Genomic DNA, 20,309 nt, shown 5'->3' with positions numbered 1-20,309 from the left:
TTACCTGTGTAAATTTCACACCTAGACACAATTTATATTTAATCAGTAGAAAATATAAGGGCAAACCCACTAAAAAAATCATATTTTTGGAGGGTGAAATATCATATGTGGGCAAAAAGGAAACCGTAGGAACAAACAAACTAGTTGTACCTGCATACTCCCCATACTACATCCTCCTGGAGCTAGTTACCAATGCAACAAACAACTGTGAAATAAACTATTGATGATGTAATTCATTCCTTCTGAATTATCAATCATAATAGTCGGTTAAAGGAGCCAAGTATTTCTTTAATGTGATGATGTGATTGCCACAGGAATTTCTGAGACAGTCTGACTGTATTCCTTATAAGGCAAGGAGTGATTGGCTTTGTGACTAATATGCCCTTTTCTTTCCCCACTGAAGCACACCTTGCCTGTTAAATTGTCCTGTAAAGACAGAGACGCAACCTATTTGTCTTAGTGAAATAACCATATTGCTGCTGCAGAGTCTGAGTCACTCATGAAGTCACCGTGGCCATATCTGTAACGTGCATATTCTTGTCCCTCTTCCCACATGCCCATCAGTTTCTTTCCTCATTCTTTGCTCCTTAGTGCCTCCTGCTTTGCATCGGAGTGGCAGGTGAAGGCAGGATCCATGGAGCCTTAGGATCAGGCTGCTGGGGTTGGAGGAAGGCCTGGATTTAGCAGAATGGCAAGCCACTATGTAGCCTTGGATAAATCATGTCACCTCTCTTTGCCTTTGTTTCCTCTCCCACCATTTTCCTATCTGTCTATTTAGATTGTAAACTGTTCAAGGCCTGCAGGGACTGTCTCTCACAGTCTTTGACCAGTGGCTAGCTCAATGGAGTCCCTGATCTCTAGTTGCTACTATATGCAAATAATAATGATAGGGCCTGTTCCTGAGAGAGTGCTGACCTATGGGAAGGTGGCGTATGTGTGGATTCAGTGCAAGGAGCTCCTGACCCTCAAAGACCATGTACAGGCTTTGCAGACCAGGATGGCTGAACTGGGGGAGGCTAAGGAAGACAGAGAAGTACAGAGATGAGGACTTTCCGATAGACAGTAGAATGGTCCCACCCCCAGACTGACAGCCTCTGTGCTGTTGTGGAGGATGAAAGTCTCAGGGAAGGAGAACATCCAACTGGAGCAGAGGGAAACGACCCCATAGTTAGGACCCTCCTTCCAGATGATGTTGTGGTATCCTCTCGCACTGAAGATACCTCTCCCAGGGAGGGAACTCCAGTTATTAGGAAGAGACAGGTAATAGTTATGAGGAATTCTATCATTAGAAACATAAATAGCTGGATTTGCGATGACCAGGAGAACCGCATGGTGATTTGCCTGCCTGGTGCAAAGGTTGTGGATCTCTCCAGACATCTAGATAGACTTATGCTTAGTGCTGGGGAGGAGCTGGTGATTGTGGTACATGTAGGTACCAATGACACAGGGAAGGATAGGAGAGAGGTCCTGGAGGCCAAATTTAGGCTGCTAGGTAAGGGATTGAAGTCAAGGGCCTCCATGGTAGCATTCTCTGAAATGCTTCCAATTCCACGCACAGGGCCAGGTAGACAGGCAGAACTGCAGGGTCTCAATGCATGGATGAGACGATGGTGTAGGGAGGAGGAGTTAGATTTATTACGAACTGGAGAAAGGGGGAGCCTATACAGGAAGGATGGGCTCCACCTAAACTGAAATGGAACCAGATTCCTGGCACTTAACATTAAAAAGGTCGTAGAGCAGTTTTTAAACTAAAGGCTGGGGGAAAGCCGACAGGTGCGGAGGAGCACGTGGTTCAGACAGAGACATCCCTTAGGGGAGGATCTATTAATGGAGATTCTCTATTTCCTAGTAAGGAGGAGAGGATAGAAGATGGACTTGATTTAGTCCTAAGTGCAGCACAGAATCTGGTCTAATGCCATACTGTAGCATTTAATTTCAGAAAGGGGCACTACCCAAAAATGAGGAAGTTAGATAAATAGAAATTAAAAGGTACAGTGTCAAAAGTGAAATCCCTGCAAGCTGCATGGAAACTTTTTAAAGACACCATAATAGAGGCTCAAATTAATGTACACCCCAAATTAAAAAAACGTAGTAAGGAAAACCAAAAAAGTGCCACCGTGCCTAAACAACAAAGTAAAAGAAGCAGTGAGAGGCAAAAAGGCATCCTTTAAAAAGTGGAAGTTAAATTCTAGTGAGGAAAATAGAAAGGAGCATAAACTCTGGCAAATGAAGTGTAAAACTATAATTAGGAAGGCCAAAAAAGAATTTAAAGAACAGCTAGCCAAAGACTCAAAAAGTAATAGCAAAAAATGTTTTATTTACATCAGAAGCAGGAAGCCTGCTAAACAACCAGTGGGGCCACTGGACGATTGAAATGCTAAAGCAGCACTCAAGGATGATAAGGCCATTGTGGAGAAAGGAAATTAATTCTTTGCATCAGTCTTCACAGCTGAGGATGTGAGAGAGATTCCCAAACCTGATCCATTCTTTTTTGACAAATCTGAGGAACTGTCCCTGATTAAGGTGTCATTAGAGGAGGTCTGGGAACAAATTGATAAACTAAACAGTAATAGGTCACCAGGCCCCAGATGATATTCATCCAAGAATTCTGAAGGAACTCAAATGTGAAATTGCAGCACTACTAACAGTAGTTTGTAACCTATCATTTAAATCAGCTTCTGTACCAAATGACTGGAGGATAGCTAATGTGATGCCAATTTTTAAAAAGGGCTGATCCTGGCAATTATAGGCCGGTAAGCCTGACTTCAGTACCAGGCAAACTGGTTGAAACTACAGTAAAGAATAAAATTGTCAGATACATAGATGAACATAATTTGTTGGAAAAACAACAAGGAGTCCAGTGGAAAGCTTATGCACAAATAAATCTGTTAGTCTTTAAGGTGCCACCGGACTCCTCATTGTTTTTGTGGATACAGACTAACACGGCTACCCCTCTGATAATTCGTTGGGGAAACAAAAAGAAAAATTGCTATAAGATTTTTTTTTAATTAGTCCATGACATCATCCCACAAACAGTGAAATGATTGGTTAAAGCCGCTGGGAACCAAAAGGACAGAAGAGGAGCATGAGTCACTGAGCCCTTCTTTTTATAGGGGCAACACTTTTCTAAGCCTCACACTTCCTTTGTGAGTTCCTATTTCCAGTTTCAGAGTAGCAGCTGTGTTAGTCTGTATTCGCAAAAAGAAAAGGAGTACTTGTGGCACCTTAGAGACTAACAAATTTATCTGAGCATAAGCTTTCGTGAGCTACAGCTCACTTCATTTGATGCATCCGATGAAGTGAGCTGTAGCTCACGAAAGCTTATGCTCAAATAAATTTGTTAGTCTCTAAGGTGCCACAAGTACTCCTTTTTGCCTATATCCAGTGCAATCTTCAGAATTACCTGGGTGCAATTGAGGAGCCCAGGAGAGTCAACCATGTCCATTGGTGGGTTCTGATAGACCAGTATCAATAGGAGCTGATTTTTATGCTAACTCCCTGCATGTACAGTACACAGAACATCACAGGCAGGTTTGAGTTGTGATTTCTTTAGAGGTCCGCTTATTTCTTAGTGTAATACCATAACAGTTGTGATCAGTTGAGGTGCCCAAAGATGCTGGGCTCAGGGTTAGATGGGAGGACCTTTCAGTGAAGGGCCCTTATCACTGGCATTTATTTCTACCTCATCCCCTTGATCTGGCAGAGCCTGGATTTGTTGCCTTTCAAGGTCTGTCGTTCTACCAGGCTTCTCTTGAGATGGTGAGATGACTGATAAATGGACTGGATTTGGAGGGAGGACCTAATTTGTGGTGGAGGTGATGTATTTGCAGATATGGGATGAAGCAAAAGGGGGAACATTTCTGAGGGGGGTGAACTGGAGAGTTTTATGGATGTTAATCCAATGGAATTTTTGTCTGTGTCTTTAGCACCTAGAGCTTTAGGAATTGAAATAAATAATAGTAACTAATGCTGCAGTACTGTGCTATATAATTATGTACACTTAAAGGAGTACTTGTGGCACCTTAGAGTCTAACAAATTTATTTGAGCATAAGCTTTCGTGAGCTACAGCTCACTTCATTGGATGCATGCAGTGGAAAATACAGTGAGATTTTATATACACAGAGAACATGAAACACTGTAAGGAGAGTGATCAGGTAAGGTGAGCTATTAGCAGCAGGAGAGAAAAAAAAACTTTTGTAGGGATAATCAAGGTGGGCCATTTCCAGCAGTTGACAAGAACGTGTGAGGAACAGTGGGGGGGGGGAAGTAAACATGGGGAAATAGTTTTACTTTGTGTAATGATACATCCACTCCCAGTCTTTATTCAAGCCTAATTTAATGGCGTCCAGTTTGCAAATTAATTCCAATTCAGCAGTCTCTCGTTGGAGTCTGTTTTTGAAATTTTTTTGTTGAAGAATTGTGACTTTTATGTCTGTAATTGAGTGACCAGAGAGATTGAAGTGTTCTCCAACTGGACAGTTGCTACATAAAAGAATAAATGGACACAAATCAGATGTCAAGAATTATAACATTCAAAAACCAGTCGGAGAACACTTCAATCTCTCTGGTCACTCGATTACAGACCTAAAAGTCGCAATTCTTTAAAAAAAAAATTTAAAAACAGACTCCAACGAGAGACTGCTGAATTGGAATTAATTTGCAAACTGGACGCCATTAAATTAGGCTTGAATAAAGACTGGGTTAGTGGATGTGTCATTACACAAAGTAAAACTATTTTCCCATGTTTATTCCCCTCCCCACCCTCCCGCCACTGATCCTCACACGTTCTTGTCAACTGCTGGAAATGGCCCACCTTGATTATCACTACAAAAGGTTTTTTTTCTCTCCTGCTGGTAATAGCTCACCTTACTTGATCACTCTCATTACAGTGTGTATGGTAACACCCATTGTTTCATGTTCTCTGTGTATATAAAATCTCCCCACTGTATTTTCCACTGCATGCATCCGATGAAGTGAGCTGTAGCTCAAGAAAGCTTATGCTCAAATAAATGTATTAGTCTCTAAGGTGCCACAAGTCCTCCTTTTCATTTTGCAGATACAGACTAACATGGCTGCTACTCTGAAACTTAAAGGAGTATCCATTAGTAATGAATATAGGACTCCTGGGCTCTGTTTCAGCTCAGCCACTTTGTAATTTTAAGCAAGTCACTTTTCTCACTGTGTGCCTCAGTTTCCCCATCCATATAATTAGTGTAATTATCTACTGTTCCCTACAGAGGGTGAAGAGAGCTTTGATTATCATTTCTAAAGTGTTTCTGATGTGCTGGAGAAGCACAAAGTATTATATGTCATTATTAGTGTCCTCCAAAGCTGTTTGAAAGAAGCCTCACAATGTCCGGTGAGGTGAGTAAATATTAGCTCCATTTTACAGCTGGAGAAACTGAGATACAGAAAGGGAAATGTCACACTAAAGATAGAGCAGCAAGTCAGTGGCAATATCAGATATAGGACTGAGGGATCTGATTTTCCATTGCACTGCATCTTGTGCCACCATGACCAGGGCAAAGTGAATTAAAATGATATCACTCTGTGGAGTAGGATAATGAAAAGCCAGGCACTAGGCATCCTGAGTGCCAGTCCCTGTTGGAACCACTGGACCACATCCCTCTTTGGATAAAACAACTGTAGTATGCCTGGACTTGTATTAATTATTGTTATTTTATTTTTATTTATGCACAGCTACAGCTAGATAGTTATTTAAAAGCAAAACTCTTTCCTATTTGTTTTCCTCTCTCTCCAGTTAAATAAATCCTACTCAGAACACCATTATTTAAATCTGCTATTGTCAGGCAGTGGAGATCCTTATAACTGAAAGAATTAATGGAATCCCTATAGGAATCAGCAGTAATGGGGTATTCCGTGAGCTGTTAATTCTGCACTGCAAAGAGCTTTTAGAGAATAGCCCCTCGCTAACTGTGGCTGCTTGACAGAAATTCTGTGGCAGCGAGTTAGGTCTGTGGTTGCACAAATCCTTATGGAACAAAGCTTTCTGTTTCTGGGAAGAATCTGAACCTAATCCTAATTAATTGTTCCTAGGGTCATTAATTCAAAATGATTCACTTTCAGGAGACAAAGTGAAACAGTAGCCCAGTTAGCAGCATTAATACTACCCTCTTACTGAATGGGCTTAATTGTCTCCCTGCCTCCAAGACCCTTTGAATTGAACTTGCCAGATAAAGAGCGGTTTGGGAACCCGGTCCAATTTGTGAGCTGCATCTTACATGAACACTGTTACTGTTTGGGGAAGGCATCCCATCCTCCTGTTGAATTGTTCTATAGTACATCCAGTGATTGTCCATGTACTGGGCTGTCGTCTGTTACAAGACGTGACATTATGCATGAAGGGCCTGATCCAAAGTCAATTAAAGTCAATAGAAAGATATTCAGTGACTCAGTTGCTTTGGATCCAGCCCCAGTAGATCTGTTCACCCAGATTCTACCGTGATGGTTGCCTCATAAATGTGCCTAATAAACAGCAATAGTGAACATAATCTCACAGGACAGGTACCAAAGCTCACCCATTAATTAGTTACACTAATTAACTGACCATTGTGCCACCCTCCCAAACATGGGGACATTCTTGCTTTCTAACTGTTTCGTGCCTCCTTGAAAAAAATGCCAATTTTCAACAGGAATTTCCTAGGTTGTTCACAGGGCTGTTTTGCTGACTACATTTTCTCCTGAGATCACTCCTCTCTCTCTAGTACAGTGTACACCACAGTCTCCACAGATAGCATGGAGGAGAACTGGGAGGATGTTGGGAGGTAGCTATGTACTTCTCAAAGGTCAAATTCAGCCTTTAGTTATGCAGAAAGGCTAAAAACTCCTTCTTCTGTAATGAAAGCTTAGATTCTGGGGAATTACCCAGATCAGTGAGAAAAGCTTACATCTTCTGAATTAATGGGTTTTGATTGTCCCTGCTAATAACCCGAAACTTATCACTTGCAGCTTTACTAAATCCTCACATTTTGTAACAATTGTAGCAAATTTACAGTGCAATATATGCTGAGGATGGAAAACTTCCTGGTGAGCTATTCCCTTTGCTTGTTGTCTCCTAGCATGTATTGTCCTCCTGAAATACCTCAGAGGTATGACAACAAGAAGCTCCCATGTTGTCTCCAAAATTCATACAAATTGGCAACTGAAGAGCACCCGGAAGTACTAGAGATTAGAGCCCAGATCATGGGGAAAATGCACAGGAGGGCCACAAGCACTGTTCCCTCTGAGCTGTGCACGCGCACACAGATTCTAAACCCCGCGCACACGACGAAAGACCACACGCACAAAAATTTGCACAGAAGCACAATTTGCACAAAAGAATTTTTTTGCACACATAGCCTGTCAAAAATTTGCACAGAAGAAATTTTTTGCGCACATGGCCTGTCAAAAATTAGAGGGAACATTGGCCGCAAGTCAGTCAGAAGCTGGAGATTTTGCTAGACTATGGTGGTGTTGGGTGCCTCCCTGTGCAATGGAGAGATCCTCCGAACCTGCAAATCTCCTAATATTTCTTTCCAGATCTTTGAACATCTATGGAGGACCAAGATATTAATGAGGAAGCCTAGTATATCTGTGCTATCCCTAAGGACCTCAGTATGGTTTCTTCAGACTTCCCACTTATGCCTGGCCAATCATCCCCCATTTCAAAGCACAGAGCAGAAGTTCACTAACATAATGTCAACAGGGTCAGCATTATCTTACAGGGGCAAAATCCCCACAGGTCTGATGTTGATGTTGCTATGGAGAGTGGCTCCTCTCCAGCTTCATTCACACAGCCATGTCCTCCTGCAACCACAGAGCCCCATACTCCTGGAATTTGCATCAACTGACTTCAATGAGTTTAGAGAGAAGAGCCAGGGGGCTGTCACATTGGCTCAACCCTCCTCCCTCCAACAAAATGTTGACCGTAGCAATGGATTTTTGGCTCCTTTCAGCCCCCCCATGAAGGGAATGATCAGCCCTAGATTATAACCCACAAAATAACCATGTGCATAAAAAAATCAAATACATAGGTAATTTAGTTGATAGGTTCACTGCTACTCAACATCATTAGTTCTAGGAAGGGTAGTTTAAATATCAAATGGTGAAAGGTGTTTTAATTGTAGCCCTCAAAAATGAATAAGACTTCAACATATATTAACTGGGTTTTATATTTGATGAGAGATAATCATGTTAAAGTGTTTCTTTGAGCCATCTCTTTAACACAGTGCCTCCACAGGCACAAATGATGTCACATTTTTTTCCCAGCGCATGAGGCCAGCTGTAGTGAAAACATGGAATAACAACAATAACAGCACTGCCACTCCTAGAACGCCTTCCAGTGGAGGATCTGAAAGTGCTTACAAACAGTCATTGGTTGAGCCATAGAATTTAAATAGCTTCTGCTGTAATAAGTAAAGAAGCTGTCTCACATTTGGTTTGTAAAGCAAACTGTTCGCAAATCCTAGCCCCACTGAAGTCAATGGGAACACTCCCATTGATTTCATTAGGGCCCGGATTGCTCCCAGTTCAGTGAATCCCAGTTCAGGTTCACATGCAACTAAGCCATGCTGCCTTCCCTGTGTATTGTGAGGTTGTGCACGTGAGGTCTGTGTGAGTTTGGATGGGACTCACAATCCTTCTCCCCACTTGCAAAGTCATAGAGCAGCATGGAGCCCTTCCCCAATGTTGCAGTAACCATCAATTCTACACCTGCTGTGCCCCTCCTATCTCTGCAAGGACTGGATAGCAGATCTGTTTAGAGGTAACCTTAGTGTTGGTCCCAGCTGTGGTGTGTAAAAATTCAAGGTTGTCTCTTTAAATTCTTGGGGCGGGGGGATGTTGCCTGGTCCTCCTTGCCAGTTAGGGGCTCTGTATGGAAGCTATGATCTGGCCCTTGCAACAGTCAGTCAGAGTAAGGTGTGTGAGTGAGTTGTGGCTCTGTCTAAGGGCCAGTTTTGTCTCTCTGTTCTTGTGTGCTGTCATTCTGAATTCTAAGAAATAAAGTAGTGTTAGGCTGCAACTTTCCAGCAAGAGCATTTTATGTTTTTATCTAACTTCTTGCTGCATATGCTGTGAAACATACCACCACCTTGCCTCTGTGCCCCCTCCATGCTAAATGCTAGAAAGCTGCAAGGAGTGCTAGTCTGCAGTACATCAGAAAGGAGGGAACTGATGTATTTGAACAGGTTCCCCACATGCTGTACTACTTCTCATGCAGCAGAATCATAGCAATCAGTGCCTTCAGTGACCTACAGGATTTAGTTGTTTAGTGGCAAATTCTGCACTTGCTCGTGCAATCCCACTGATTTCTGTGGGATCACGATTTCACTGGGAGCTTTCCCTGTATGAGAGTTGCAGGAATGGGCTTTAGTGCGTAAATACTGCTTCATGTAGGGTCCATTATCATGCCACTATGTGGCAGACAGCACTAGAATTACTGAAAAATCAGTAAAATGCTTGCAAAATAAGGGGCCAAGAAAGAAAAAAAATATTTTAAGATGATAAACTTATCCAATCTAATGCTCTATTACATTACGCTTTAGAGAACTCATCTGACTACTAATGCCTATACAGCGCTATGTAATTTTTGCCTATGAGGCAGATTTAGCATATCCACCCTAAATCATTATTTAAGCAAACAGACAGAATAAGTCTTATTTTATGACAAATGTGTGCACGCCTAAGGTGCATTGTGAGGCACGAGGAAAAACTGCATGTGTGTGAGTATGTTTGTCCACCTCAGAGGACGTGTTATATTTTGAAACATCTCACCCAGCATGTCTTCTTGTCAACATGGTGTGATTTCTCAAAGAAATACTTTGTTTGCTTAAGAGCTTTTGAAAGTGTAATATGTGAACATACCTTTCCTACCACATAAAGAAACTGCATTTTATATATAATTCTTTAGTGCAATATATTTTTCATAAACAAGAATAAAAATATTAAAATTGTCACCAATTGTTTTTCTTAAATGAAGTAAAAATAAATAGGTAAACCAAGCTAAAAATCTGCTTTTATTTACAATGGAGTATATCTGGATTAAGATTGTTAACTCTGTTAAAGATAATGAAGTAAAGCCAAATTTACACTAGTGTGAGATCAAAATCTGGTTCCTAAGATTTTTATTTTCCTGTAAAGCATCATGCACTCCTATGGTACTACATGTATAATACAATTAAACAATATCCCTCTGATTTTTGAGCAGCTGAGATGATCTTCTGGAGAGAACAGATCTGCAGGAGTAGGGAATGTTTATTAATAATATAATTGTAATAGTATAATATCAATATTAGTTGGCACTTAAATAAGGCTTCCCACCCTCAAACTATAATACAAATATTAACTAAATGTCATTATATAATCTAATCTTATTAATGAAATAACTGTAATAGGTCTAAAGCTAAATAGAGAAGTATGATAAATCTTTTATAGATCACAGTCCTATTATGTGACTTATATAAACCAACCCTTCCGGGACATGATTCTGTGAAGTGTTGAATGCCTTCTAACCACTGGCAACTCCCAGTGGGGCCTATTTGCAGCATGAAGTGTTTTTCTGGCCTCAGAGGCAAAAAGGTCCCATTAACTTTATTGGGAGCAGGATCATGCCAGTGGCCTATTTGAAAGCGAACGTGCCATTCCTATTGTTAATCTAGGCAGGTACGCCCTAATGTCTACTCCAAAATTGGATCCAGAAGCCAATGCCACAAAACAGCAAATACTGGGACTAAATTAAAGCACTAAATAGCAATTCAATCTGTATTATTAGAATATATTAGTGTGTGATAATTCCAAACACTCCTCCTATTTCAAAATTGTAACAATGAAGTTGTTGTAAAAAAATCCATGTCCTGTTAAGCATTCTTATAGCTTAAGACCAAGCACAAGGGTACTGTAAAGGAGACAATTACTAACATAACTGCAGGCTGGCACTGCAGAAGGCAAATAATGGGGAAAATGTTTATTTCATAAGCAAGGCCAGTTTTTGCAGCTAGAAGAATAGGCTGCCTGGATTTTAATTATGCACTAGGCAGAATCAAAGCCTAGTTCTTGAAGCTCTGTTTACATCGGCCAGGGAAACTAGCTGTTCCTAGTGAACCTTATAAGCAGGGCAGGAAAGCACAAGGAAAAGAAGAGGCTTGTCAAGGCCCTGAATCCCGTGCAGGCTTCACAATACATAGGTTGCTGAGCCCCCTCTCTTGAATTTAATTGGTGACTGAGGCAGTTTGGTTCAATGGCTCTCAGCATCCCCACTGTACAAATTGTTCCAGCACCCCTGATTCCCTTGGGATCCACAGCAGCAACCTTTGAGTGGGAGGAACTTAGTGGCCGGATCCCCACTTCCAGATGGGTTTCAGAGTAGCAGCCGTGTTAATCTGTATTCGCAAAAAGAAAAGGAGTACTTGTGGCACCTTAGAGACTAATAAATGTGTTAGTCTCTAAAGTGCCACAAGTACTTCTTTTCTTTTTACTTCCAGACGGGATGGAGATGCACCCCTAGCCAATGATAAGGGCAGCCCCTGTAGGTAGGGAGACCATAGTAACATCTTTCTGGCCAAGAATGGCAGTTGTGCTCAGGTTTCAGAGTAGCAGCCGTGTTAGTCTGTATTCGCAAAAAGAAAAGGAGGACTTGTGGCACCTTAGAGACTAACACATTTATTTGAGCATAAGCTTTCGTGAGCTACAGCTCACTTCCTCGGATGCATTTGGTGGAAAAAACAGAGGGGAGATTGATATACACACACAGAGAACATGAAACAATGGGTTTATCATACACACTGTAAGGAGAGTGATCACTTAAGATGAGCCATCACCAGCAGCGGGGGGGGGGGGAGAAGGAAAACCTTTCATGGTGACAAGCAAGGTAGGCTATTGTGCTCAGCATGCTAGATGTCTCCTGCGGCGGGGGGGGGTTTGATGGCTCCTCACACAAGGCTGGGATGGCTTCCTCAGTGGCTCTCAGGCTTTCACGGAATCAAGGACACCGTCAGTGTTCCCCGCAGCTGTTCATAAGCAGAACCAGGGGCAGTGCCCTAGCTCTGGACCCTCCTCTTTAGAACAGGGGCTGGTTGCCCCTTGTGGACCCTGGCCACGAGCAGCCGGGGCCGGGGGGGGTTACAGGGCAGAATCCCCGCAGGCTCCCGGGGAAACCCGGCTCGAGCCATCGCGCTCCAGGAACCGGCCAGCTGGGAGGGGGGAGGGAGTTCGCGCGTGCACATGAAAAGGCACGGGGAGGGGCGGAGCCATCCCGCGTGGGCGCGGCTACAACTCGAGGGGCGGGGCCGTTTCGGAAAAGACGGCGGTGGCTCGGGGTGGGCGGGGCCAGCCGGGCAGGGCCTGCGAGGCGGAAGAGGGAGGCGGGGCCACGGTGGCAAGGGGGCGGGGCCGTGCCTGCAGCCGTTGGCGGAGGCGGGGGGGGGGCGTGGCCCGCGCGGCTGCCGATGCCGAGTCCCGCCCCGCGTCGCCGGCCTCAGTCAGCCGGCGGCCGGGCAGCGGCGCTGGATGCGGCAGCGGCGGCTGGCGCAGGAGCGAGCAGCCGAGGCCGGGCGCCCCCCTCGCTAGGAGACTCCCGGTGTGCGGGAGGGACGCGATCCTGGGCCGCCCTCCCCCCCCCTCTCTTTTTTTTTTTTTACCTCAGAAATAGTCTCCCCTCACTGCCCCCTCCCCTCTAACCGCCACTTCCGGTTGAATCTTCCCCTCCCTCCCCCCAGCCGGGTAAATACCCGCCCCGCTGCTGACAGGATCCCAATCCCCGGCTCTCCCCCTCCGGCCGGGAGGATGATGAACTCGCTCCTCTTCGGGGAGATGGCCCGCGCCTCTCCGCCGGCCCGGCCCCCGGCGCCTTGGGCCCGGCAGCCCGCGGCTGCCTCTGCCGCCGGTGACCACGGCGCGCGGACGACTGGCTCCAACATCCACTGCTGAAGGGGCTGACGTTCGGTTTCCGCTGCTTCCTGGCCAAGGTGCACGAGCTGGAGCCGGCGCAACCGGCTGCTGGAGAAGCAGCTGCAGGCGCAGGCAGAGCGAGCGCGCCCGCCGCTTCCGCTACAAGACCTTCTCCCGGGACCAGGCCGTGCAGACCCGACTCGGGGCCCCCGGCTCCCGGAACACGGCGCGCGGCCGGCCGGCCCCGCCGCCGCCGCCGCCGCCGCCTCCCCGCCGCAGCGCTACGGCCGCCTGCCTGGCACCATCTGGAGCTACACCCCAGGTGCGACGCACCGGCGGCGGCGGCCTGGAGACCCTGCAGGGGCCCGGCGTATCCTGGGTCCACCCGGACGGCGTGGGGGTGCAGATTCGACACCCTCACCCCGAGATCCGGGAACTCTACAACGTGCTGGCCAAAGTCAAGCGGGAGAGGGACGAGTACAAGCGGAAGTGAGTGCTGGGGGGAGGCCTGAGATGAGCATCGCAGGGAGGAGGTGAAGTCGGGCAATGTGTGGCTCCCGCGTCCAGCTCGCTTGTTTTTATTGCATGGGGGAGTTGAAGGAAGGAGAGGGTTTGGGGGACCCCTCGGGGCAGCCGTCCCAGGGTGAGGAAGCGATAGCTAGGGTGAGGAATCTGAGACCCATGCGGGAACGTGGCTTCCCTTCCCCCAGACTTCCTGTCTATGGAGAGGTTTCAGAGCAGCAGCCGTGTTAGTCTGTATTGGCAAAAGAAAAGCAGGACTTGTGGCACCTTAGAGACTACACATTTATTAGAGCAGAAGCTTCGTGAGCTACAGCTCACTTCATCGGATGCATTTGGTGGAAAAAACAGAGGAGAGATCTCTGTGTGTGTGTGTGTGTGTATATAAATCTCTCCTCTGTTTTTTCCACCAAATGCATCCGATGAAGTGAGCTGTAGCTCACAAAGCTTATGCTCTAATAAATTTGTTAGTCTCTCAGGTGCCACAAGTCCTCCTTTTCTTTTGTCTATGGAGAGGAGGCGATGGAGTTGGAAAACTTGGGGGACCCTCCTCGAGAGAGAGTTTGTCCCTCCCACCAACCTGGTTGATTTTCCTGGGGTAGGGTGGGGGCACTCCGCAAACTGGAGGCCCTTTGGAGGTTGAATGGCCCCGCTTTCAAGCTTTCTGTACATCCTCTCTCAAACGGAGCATTGCAAGCTTAACAGATAGATAGATATTTTAAACCCGTCCTCGGAGAGGGAAGCGATCTACTATTAATGTTTGTTTACATAATTAGCCCTAATTTAGCTTGGGAGTTGAGAACAGGTTAATCCCCTTTCATAGTCGGTTTCACTTTCTGGCTCTTGTGATTTAGCTCAGTGGTGCAATATTTGGGCTGCAAACGCTGCAGGGAAAGGTTTGCAATCCAAACTAAAGCTGTTTCATTGACACTGTTAAAAAAACAACAAACAAAACACCAAACACATACAGCTTGAAAAATTTAAATTCATCTTAAATTTTTGTTAAGCCTGGGAGATTTTTACGTAAAATTAAATGAGTCTAAATGCACTAGACATACAGAGTCAGGTCTATGTGCACTGAGGGTGGGAGGCCAGTAAAAGTCAGTAGCTGGGATCCTGGCGACAGATTTCTATATGCAGTGGGTGCCAGGGCATCCTGAAGGACAGACCTGGACAACCACTGTTAAATTCTGTTGCCTTTTGGTTTAAAGGGGGTCTGTCTCTTGCAGTTTGGTTTTGTAGGAGGGCACATTCAGACAACCCTGTTTGTGAGACAGCCAGGGACTGGCATGTGGCATACAGCACATTCTGATTGCAGTGCTCTGCATGGATGAGAACATTGTGTTCTTATAAGCTGTTAGTTTGTCACTTTATGGTGATGTCCTTGCAAATTAAGTGTCTAAAAAAATCTTTACATTGGGGAGGTGTATGCTACATGAATGTATCTTTTTGGGGTTGCTCTAGTTTGTCCCTGTGGTCATGTTGAACAGACTATTGAAGCTGGAAAATGGCAAAATTAATATATTTTCCCTATTTTAAATTTTGTTGGCTTAAATTGGAAACCATGCGCAGTGTTAAAAATCACTTGTAGATGTGACAGATGGAAACTTTCTTTGACTACTTTTAAAAATAGCCTTCCACTCCTGATATTTCCTTGCATCTAGCTGTGTGAACCATGAAAATAAGATAATCTGGGAAATCCCAGTCCAACTGGTTTCTACTAGTTGAGTGGCTTTCAGTAGTATGACTTCTGTGGGATGGGAACTCAAGTGTAATGCTGAAAAGTAGTTGATGGCTTTTATTCCAGGGACATCTCTCATTTGCAAGGCAACGTTTTTTCCTTTAAGGGCATCATATCTGAGTAACCCAGTCTTATCTATTTGATTCTTCAACTCCCATAAATTGTACCAGTTATACTGGTTATGTGATGTGGATGTCTGTACACTATGAAACTACCCTCCTATTTGATAACCCATTTTTAAACCGGGGTAATAGGCCTTTAGAATGTCAATGGGGAGCTTAGTGCTGTGACAGGAGTTGATGTCAAAATTTGATTTGATTAAAGGGAAGTGGGGTGTATTTTTTTGTCTGTAATAGTAGGCACATTGTCATCGGCTTGTTTTGTTTTCATTCTCTATACTAAGAAGATGGGTGGTGACACTTGGGAGATATGTATTCAGCCTTTTTTCTTTAAAAAAGTTATCCCTAGGATGTGGGTCATGTCATCAGTGACTAGTGCTACTTTTTCTTTTTTTAAATAGATGAACGGTGCTCTCTTCCGGAGGAAAAGGCTAAGGTTGTAGTCTGTGCACAGATTGCACTGCTTTAACTTTGTGTTTAGAAATTGATGAAGTTAAAGAGGTACAACCCCTAGTGTGGATGCGGCTATACTCGTATAAAAGTGCTTCTACCAGTATAGTGCTTTTGGGCTAATCACCTTTATACCGGTATAACTGCCATCCACACTAGCAGGTCTTACTGCTTTAATTAGATCTGTTTCTAAACTGAGGCAGTTAAAGCAATACAAAAATTGTGTACATAGTGCTAAGTGTGTACGATTGTGTTAACATTCTGAGTCCCCTTGGAAAGACTTGCATTTTTAATGTCCCCTTCAATATGGTATGTCCATTACTAAGTAACTGATTATTACAATTCTAGTTTGCCTTTCCTGACCCCCTCTCCCCTTTCTTGTCTGTTTAGTGCCCTGCACTAGTCAAACCTATATTTTATGTGACCTGGTCTTTGGAGTTGATTGTCTTTTTCTTGTGAGACATCTAGCAAATTTTGTGTGATTTAGAAAATATTTATGCTGTTTACTTGTTCACTCAGCTCTAGCAGTAATAATAGATTTCAGTTTTACTTTTTCATGCACTACCACAGTATGGAAATGCTTACATTGCAAACACCATAGGGACTGCTTACTTCCCAAACAACAATCAAATTTTTTTTTTTTTAATGAAAACACTTAGCATAATAGAAGTGTAGGACTGGAAGGGATCTCGAGGTCATTTGGTGCAGTCTCCTGCACTCAAGGCAGGGGCTATTTAATAAAAAGCTGGCTGCCCAAATGGATTAGAATCTGGCCCCTCAGATTAAGAGCCTGATGCTCTGCTGACTGAGCTAGCTGTCGTTGCCAACGCTTCTGTTGTGTGTTTTTTGTAAAATCACATTTTGGGTTTAAAGTATCTGGATAGTGCCCCCTGATGACTGAATTACTCCTAGCACAGTGGTCTCCAAATAAAGAAGCAGTGGGTTTTGTTTCTATACTTTTGGAAAGAACATTGTCAGAAAAAAGAAAAGGAGTACTTGTGGCACCTTAGAGACTAACAAATTTATTAGAGCATAAGCTTTCGTGAGCTACAGCTCACTTCATCGGATGCATTTGGTGGAAAAAACAGAGGAGAGATTTATACACACACACACACCCACACACAAGAGAACATGAAACAATGGGTTTATCATACACCACTGTAAGGAGAGTGATCACTTAAGATAAGCCATCACCAACAGCGGGGGGGGGGGGGGGGGGGGGGGGGGGGGGGGGGAGGAAAACCTTTCATGGTGACAAGCAGGTAGGCTAATTCCAGCAGTTAACAAGAATATCAGAGGAACGGTGGGGGGTGGGGTGGGAGGGAGAAATACCCTGGGGAAATAGTTTTACTTTGTGTAATGACTCATCCATTCCCAGTCTCTATTCAAGCCTAAGTAATTGTATCCAGTTTGCAAATTAATTCCAATTCAGCAGTCTCTCGTTGGAGTCTGTTTTTGAAGCTTTTTTGTTGAAGGATAGCCACTCTTAGGTCTGTGATCGAGTGACCGGAGAGATGAAGTGTTCTCCAACTGGTTTTGAATGTTATAATTCTTGACGTCTGATTTGTGTCCATTCATTCTTTTACGTAGAGACTGTCCAGTTTGGCCAATGTACATGGCAGAGGGGCATTGCTGGCACATGATGGCATATATCACATTGGTAGATGCGCAGGTGAACGAGCCTCTGATAGTGTGGCTGATGTGATTGTCAGAAAAGAACATGTGCATAAGTCTTGCTCTGCAAAGATGTAAGAGGAATCTGGCTAGCTTGCTTACTGTTAACTTGGAAAACAGACCTGTGTGCAATACTTTTTCTCTTAGCAAATGAATCTCTCTTTTTGAAAGGCTACCATCTTGAGGGGGAATGATGGAGAGTCATTACTTGGGTGCTCTAAACTACTGTTAGCAAACTTCATCTTCCTTGGAGGAAGAGAACTAATATAGTTACTAGGTGTGTTACAGTGCTCTTAGATGCTTTCCTCTTAGGTCAAGATGGTAGAAATCTTGAAAAGAGGTGTCTTGCATCAATGGCAGTGGTTGGTTCTAAGCCTTTTTGAAGAGATCTGTTGTCTTACTGGCTGTAAGATACCACTCTCCTATGCAGAATGTGATTCTGAAAGTAGGATTCAGTGTTTTAATACATTTTTTTTTTTTTTAATCCAAAGCAGTATATTTATGCTCTGGTGGGTGTGACACCTAATCAGGCAGGGCACAATTGTCAGACACTTCTTCCTTTGCAGAACTGAATAGGTGACGAATATGAATTCTAAGATTCAGAAATAAATTCACCTGCAGTTTTTATAGCATATTTGCCTTTCCAGTATGGAGTACATTGGAAAATCTATTTTGAAGTGACTTACTATTCATGTTATTGGTAAGATATTTAAGTTTGGTCCATGCTCTTTTTAATTTGGGAAGCTAATAATGCACTGGGGGATTTGTGATAATATGCTAATATTCCAGGGGAGAGTTTAAGCATAAGAACATGAGTGGTCATACAGGGTCAGACCAGTGGTCCATCTGGTCCAGTATCCTGTCTTCCAACAGTGGCCAATGCCAAATGCTTTAAAAGAAATGAACAGAACAGGGCAATCATCAAGTGATCCATCCCCCGTCATCCACTCCTAGCATCTGAAAGCATGGGGTTGTGTCCCTGACTATCTTGGCTAATAGCCGTTGATGGACCGATCTTCCATGAATTTATCTAATTCTTTTCTGAATCCGGTTGTGGTTTTGGACTTCTCAACATCCCCTGGCAATGAATTCTACAGGCTGACTGTGTGTTGTGTGAAGAAGTACTTCCTTATGTATGTTTTTAAATCTGCTGCCTATTCATTTCACTGGGTGACCGCTGCTTCTTGTGTTCTGTGAAGGGGTAGATAACACTTCCCAGTTCACTTTCTCTACACCATTAATGATTTTATAGTCCTCTATCATATCCTCTCATTTTCTAAGATGAACAATCCCAGTCTTTTTAATTCCTCCTCAGATGAAGCTGTTCCATATCCCTAATCATTTAAGAGTGGTAGTAGCTATGTAGTCTGTATCAGCAAAACAAGGAGGAGTCCTTGTGGACCTTAGAAACTAACAAATTTGTCTTGGCATAAGTTCTAGCCCACGAAGCTTATGCCCGAATAAATTTGTTAGTCTCTAAGGTGCACAAGGACTCCTTGTTGTTTTTGCTAATCATTTTAGTTACCCTTCTCTGCATCTTCGCCAGTTCTAATATATCTTTTTTTGAGATGGGGTGACCAGAACTGCACCTGGTATTCAAGGTGTGAGCATACCAGAGATTTATATAGTGACATTATATTTGCAGTCTTATCTATGCCTTTCCTAGCGATTCCTAACATTCGGTTACCTTTTTTTGACTGCTGCTGCACCTTAAATGACTATTTTCAGAGAACTATCCACGATGACTCCAAGAACTTTCTTGAGTGGTAACAGCTAATTTAGACCCTATCATTTTGTAAGTATAGCTTGGATTATGTTTTCCAATGTGCATTACTTCACACTTATCAAAGTTCTGCCATTTTGTTGCCCAGTCACTTTGCTTCTGAAAATTCTCAAGAAGAGATTGTGAAGGAACAATAAGGTTGTAAAGCATATTGTCTGGTGGTCTTCCTTTTTTACCCCAAAACAAGTAAAATTAATCCTACTGATAAATACTTTTTACAGTTGCCACTTAGAAATGTGTATCAGCCCTTAAGTATACATCTTATAGGAAAATACACTGATACCAAGATGTGTGACAGATGACTACATTACTGAGTTGTGCAAACACTATTGCTAGTAGTCATGTTTGTTTTGTTTCTTTTTTGTTACACAGTGGTTATACAGTCTCTGTACCAAGCAACCAATTCACATAAGGCTTCTGAGTCTTGGTGACAAAAATATTGTCCCCTGTTGAAACAGTTGCAATAAGCTCAATTAGTGGATTGCAAGGTGTGGCTAGCACAATTTCCTCTTGAATGTCAACGTCCTGTAGTTTGTGTAGCCTGTTTAATGCTAGTAGGAAAAAAATCATGTTCAAAAAAATTTTTTTTAAATTAAAACTTCCTTCTGCACAAATATGAAAATCATGCCATAGTCGTCACAAGCTGAAAAACACAGCAGTCAGATTGAGAGCAGCTTTTGGTAAAGCTTTTGTCTAAAAAATCTGAAGGTCATCAAAGATTCTTTATCAGAAGAGGTTCCACAAGCAAATTTTAAAATTACAAATGGCTTCCAGACTGCTTAATTTCCCACGCCTTTTTTCCACCTATGAAAGTCTAGATTTTCTTGGAACTGCAGCAGCATCTTATTATGAGATATAATGTTGAAACATATATAACCTTTGGCTAATAATTTATGGTCAATAGAATGTTCTGATTTGTTTTAAAATTACAAATGTGAGTAAAATCTGGAGCAGATATGAGCAAAAGTTCCCATGAGGAATCAGCTGACTAAGGAACACCCTATGTAGAACTAATTTCCCTCCCCCTCTACTATTTTATTCAAGGATACATGAAAACGGCCGCTTCGTTTAAACGTTTTTCTGTTTCTCTTATCACTCTGAATTATTAATTCTGGATAATTATTAAAGTAGCTTCTG

The 20,309-nt window shown here is 43.3% G+C and overlaps 1 protein-coding gene across 1 annotated transcript in view; it reads left to right on the top strand.

The window, feature by feature from the left end:
• The first annotated feature begins 12,766 nt into the window (after positions 1–12,766).
• The window catches only part of IFFO2 (intermediate filament family orphan 2), a 48,543-nt gene continuing 41,000 nt past the window's right edge, over positions 12,767–20,309 (top strand). Inside the window, 8 exon segments of the mRNA XM_038376845.2 lie at positions 12,767–12,818; positions 12,821–12,854; positions 12,856–12,917; positions 12,920–12,978; positions 12,980–13,018; positions 13,020–13,103; positions 13,106–13,204; positions 13,206–13,375. Coding sequence (XP_038232773.2) covers positions 12,782–12,818; positions 12,821–12,854; positions 12,856–12,917; positions 12,920–12,978; positions 12,980–13,018; positions 13,020–13,103; positions 13,106–13,204; positions 13,206–13,375 — 584 coding nt within the window. The 5' untranslated portion in view covers positions 12,767–12,781.

This window comes from Dermochelys coriacea, chromosome 18 (assembly GCF_009764565.3).
Source record: "Dermochelys coriacea isolate rDerCor1 chromosome 18, rDerCor1.pri.v4, whole genome shotgun sequence".
Lineage (NCBI taxonomy): Eukaryota > Metazoa > Chordata > Testudines > Dermochelyidae > Dermochelys > Dermochelys coriacea.
This window is presented reverse-complemented; position numbering and strand designations above follow the sequence as displayed.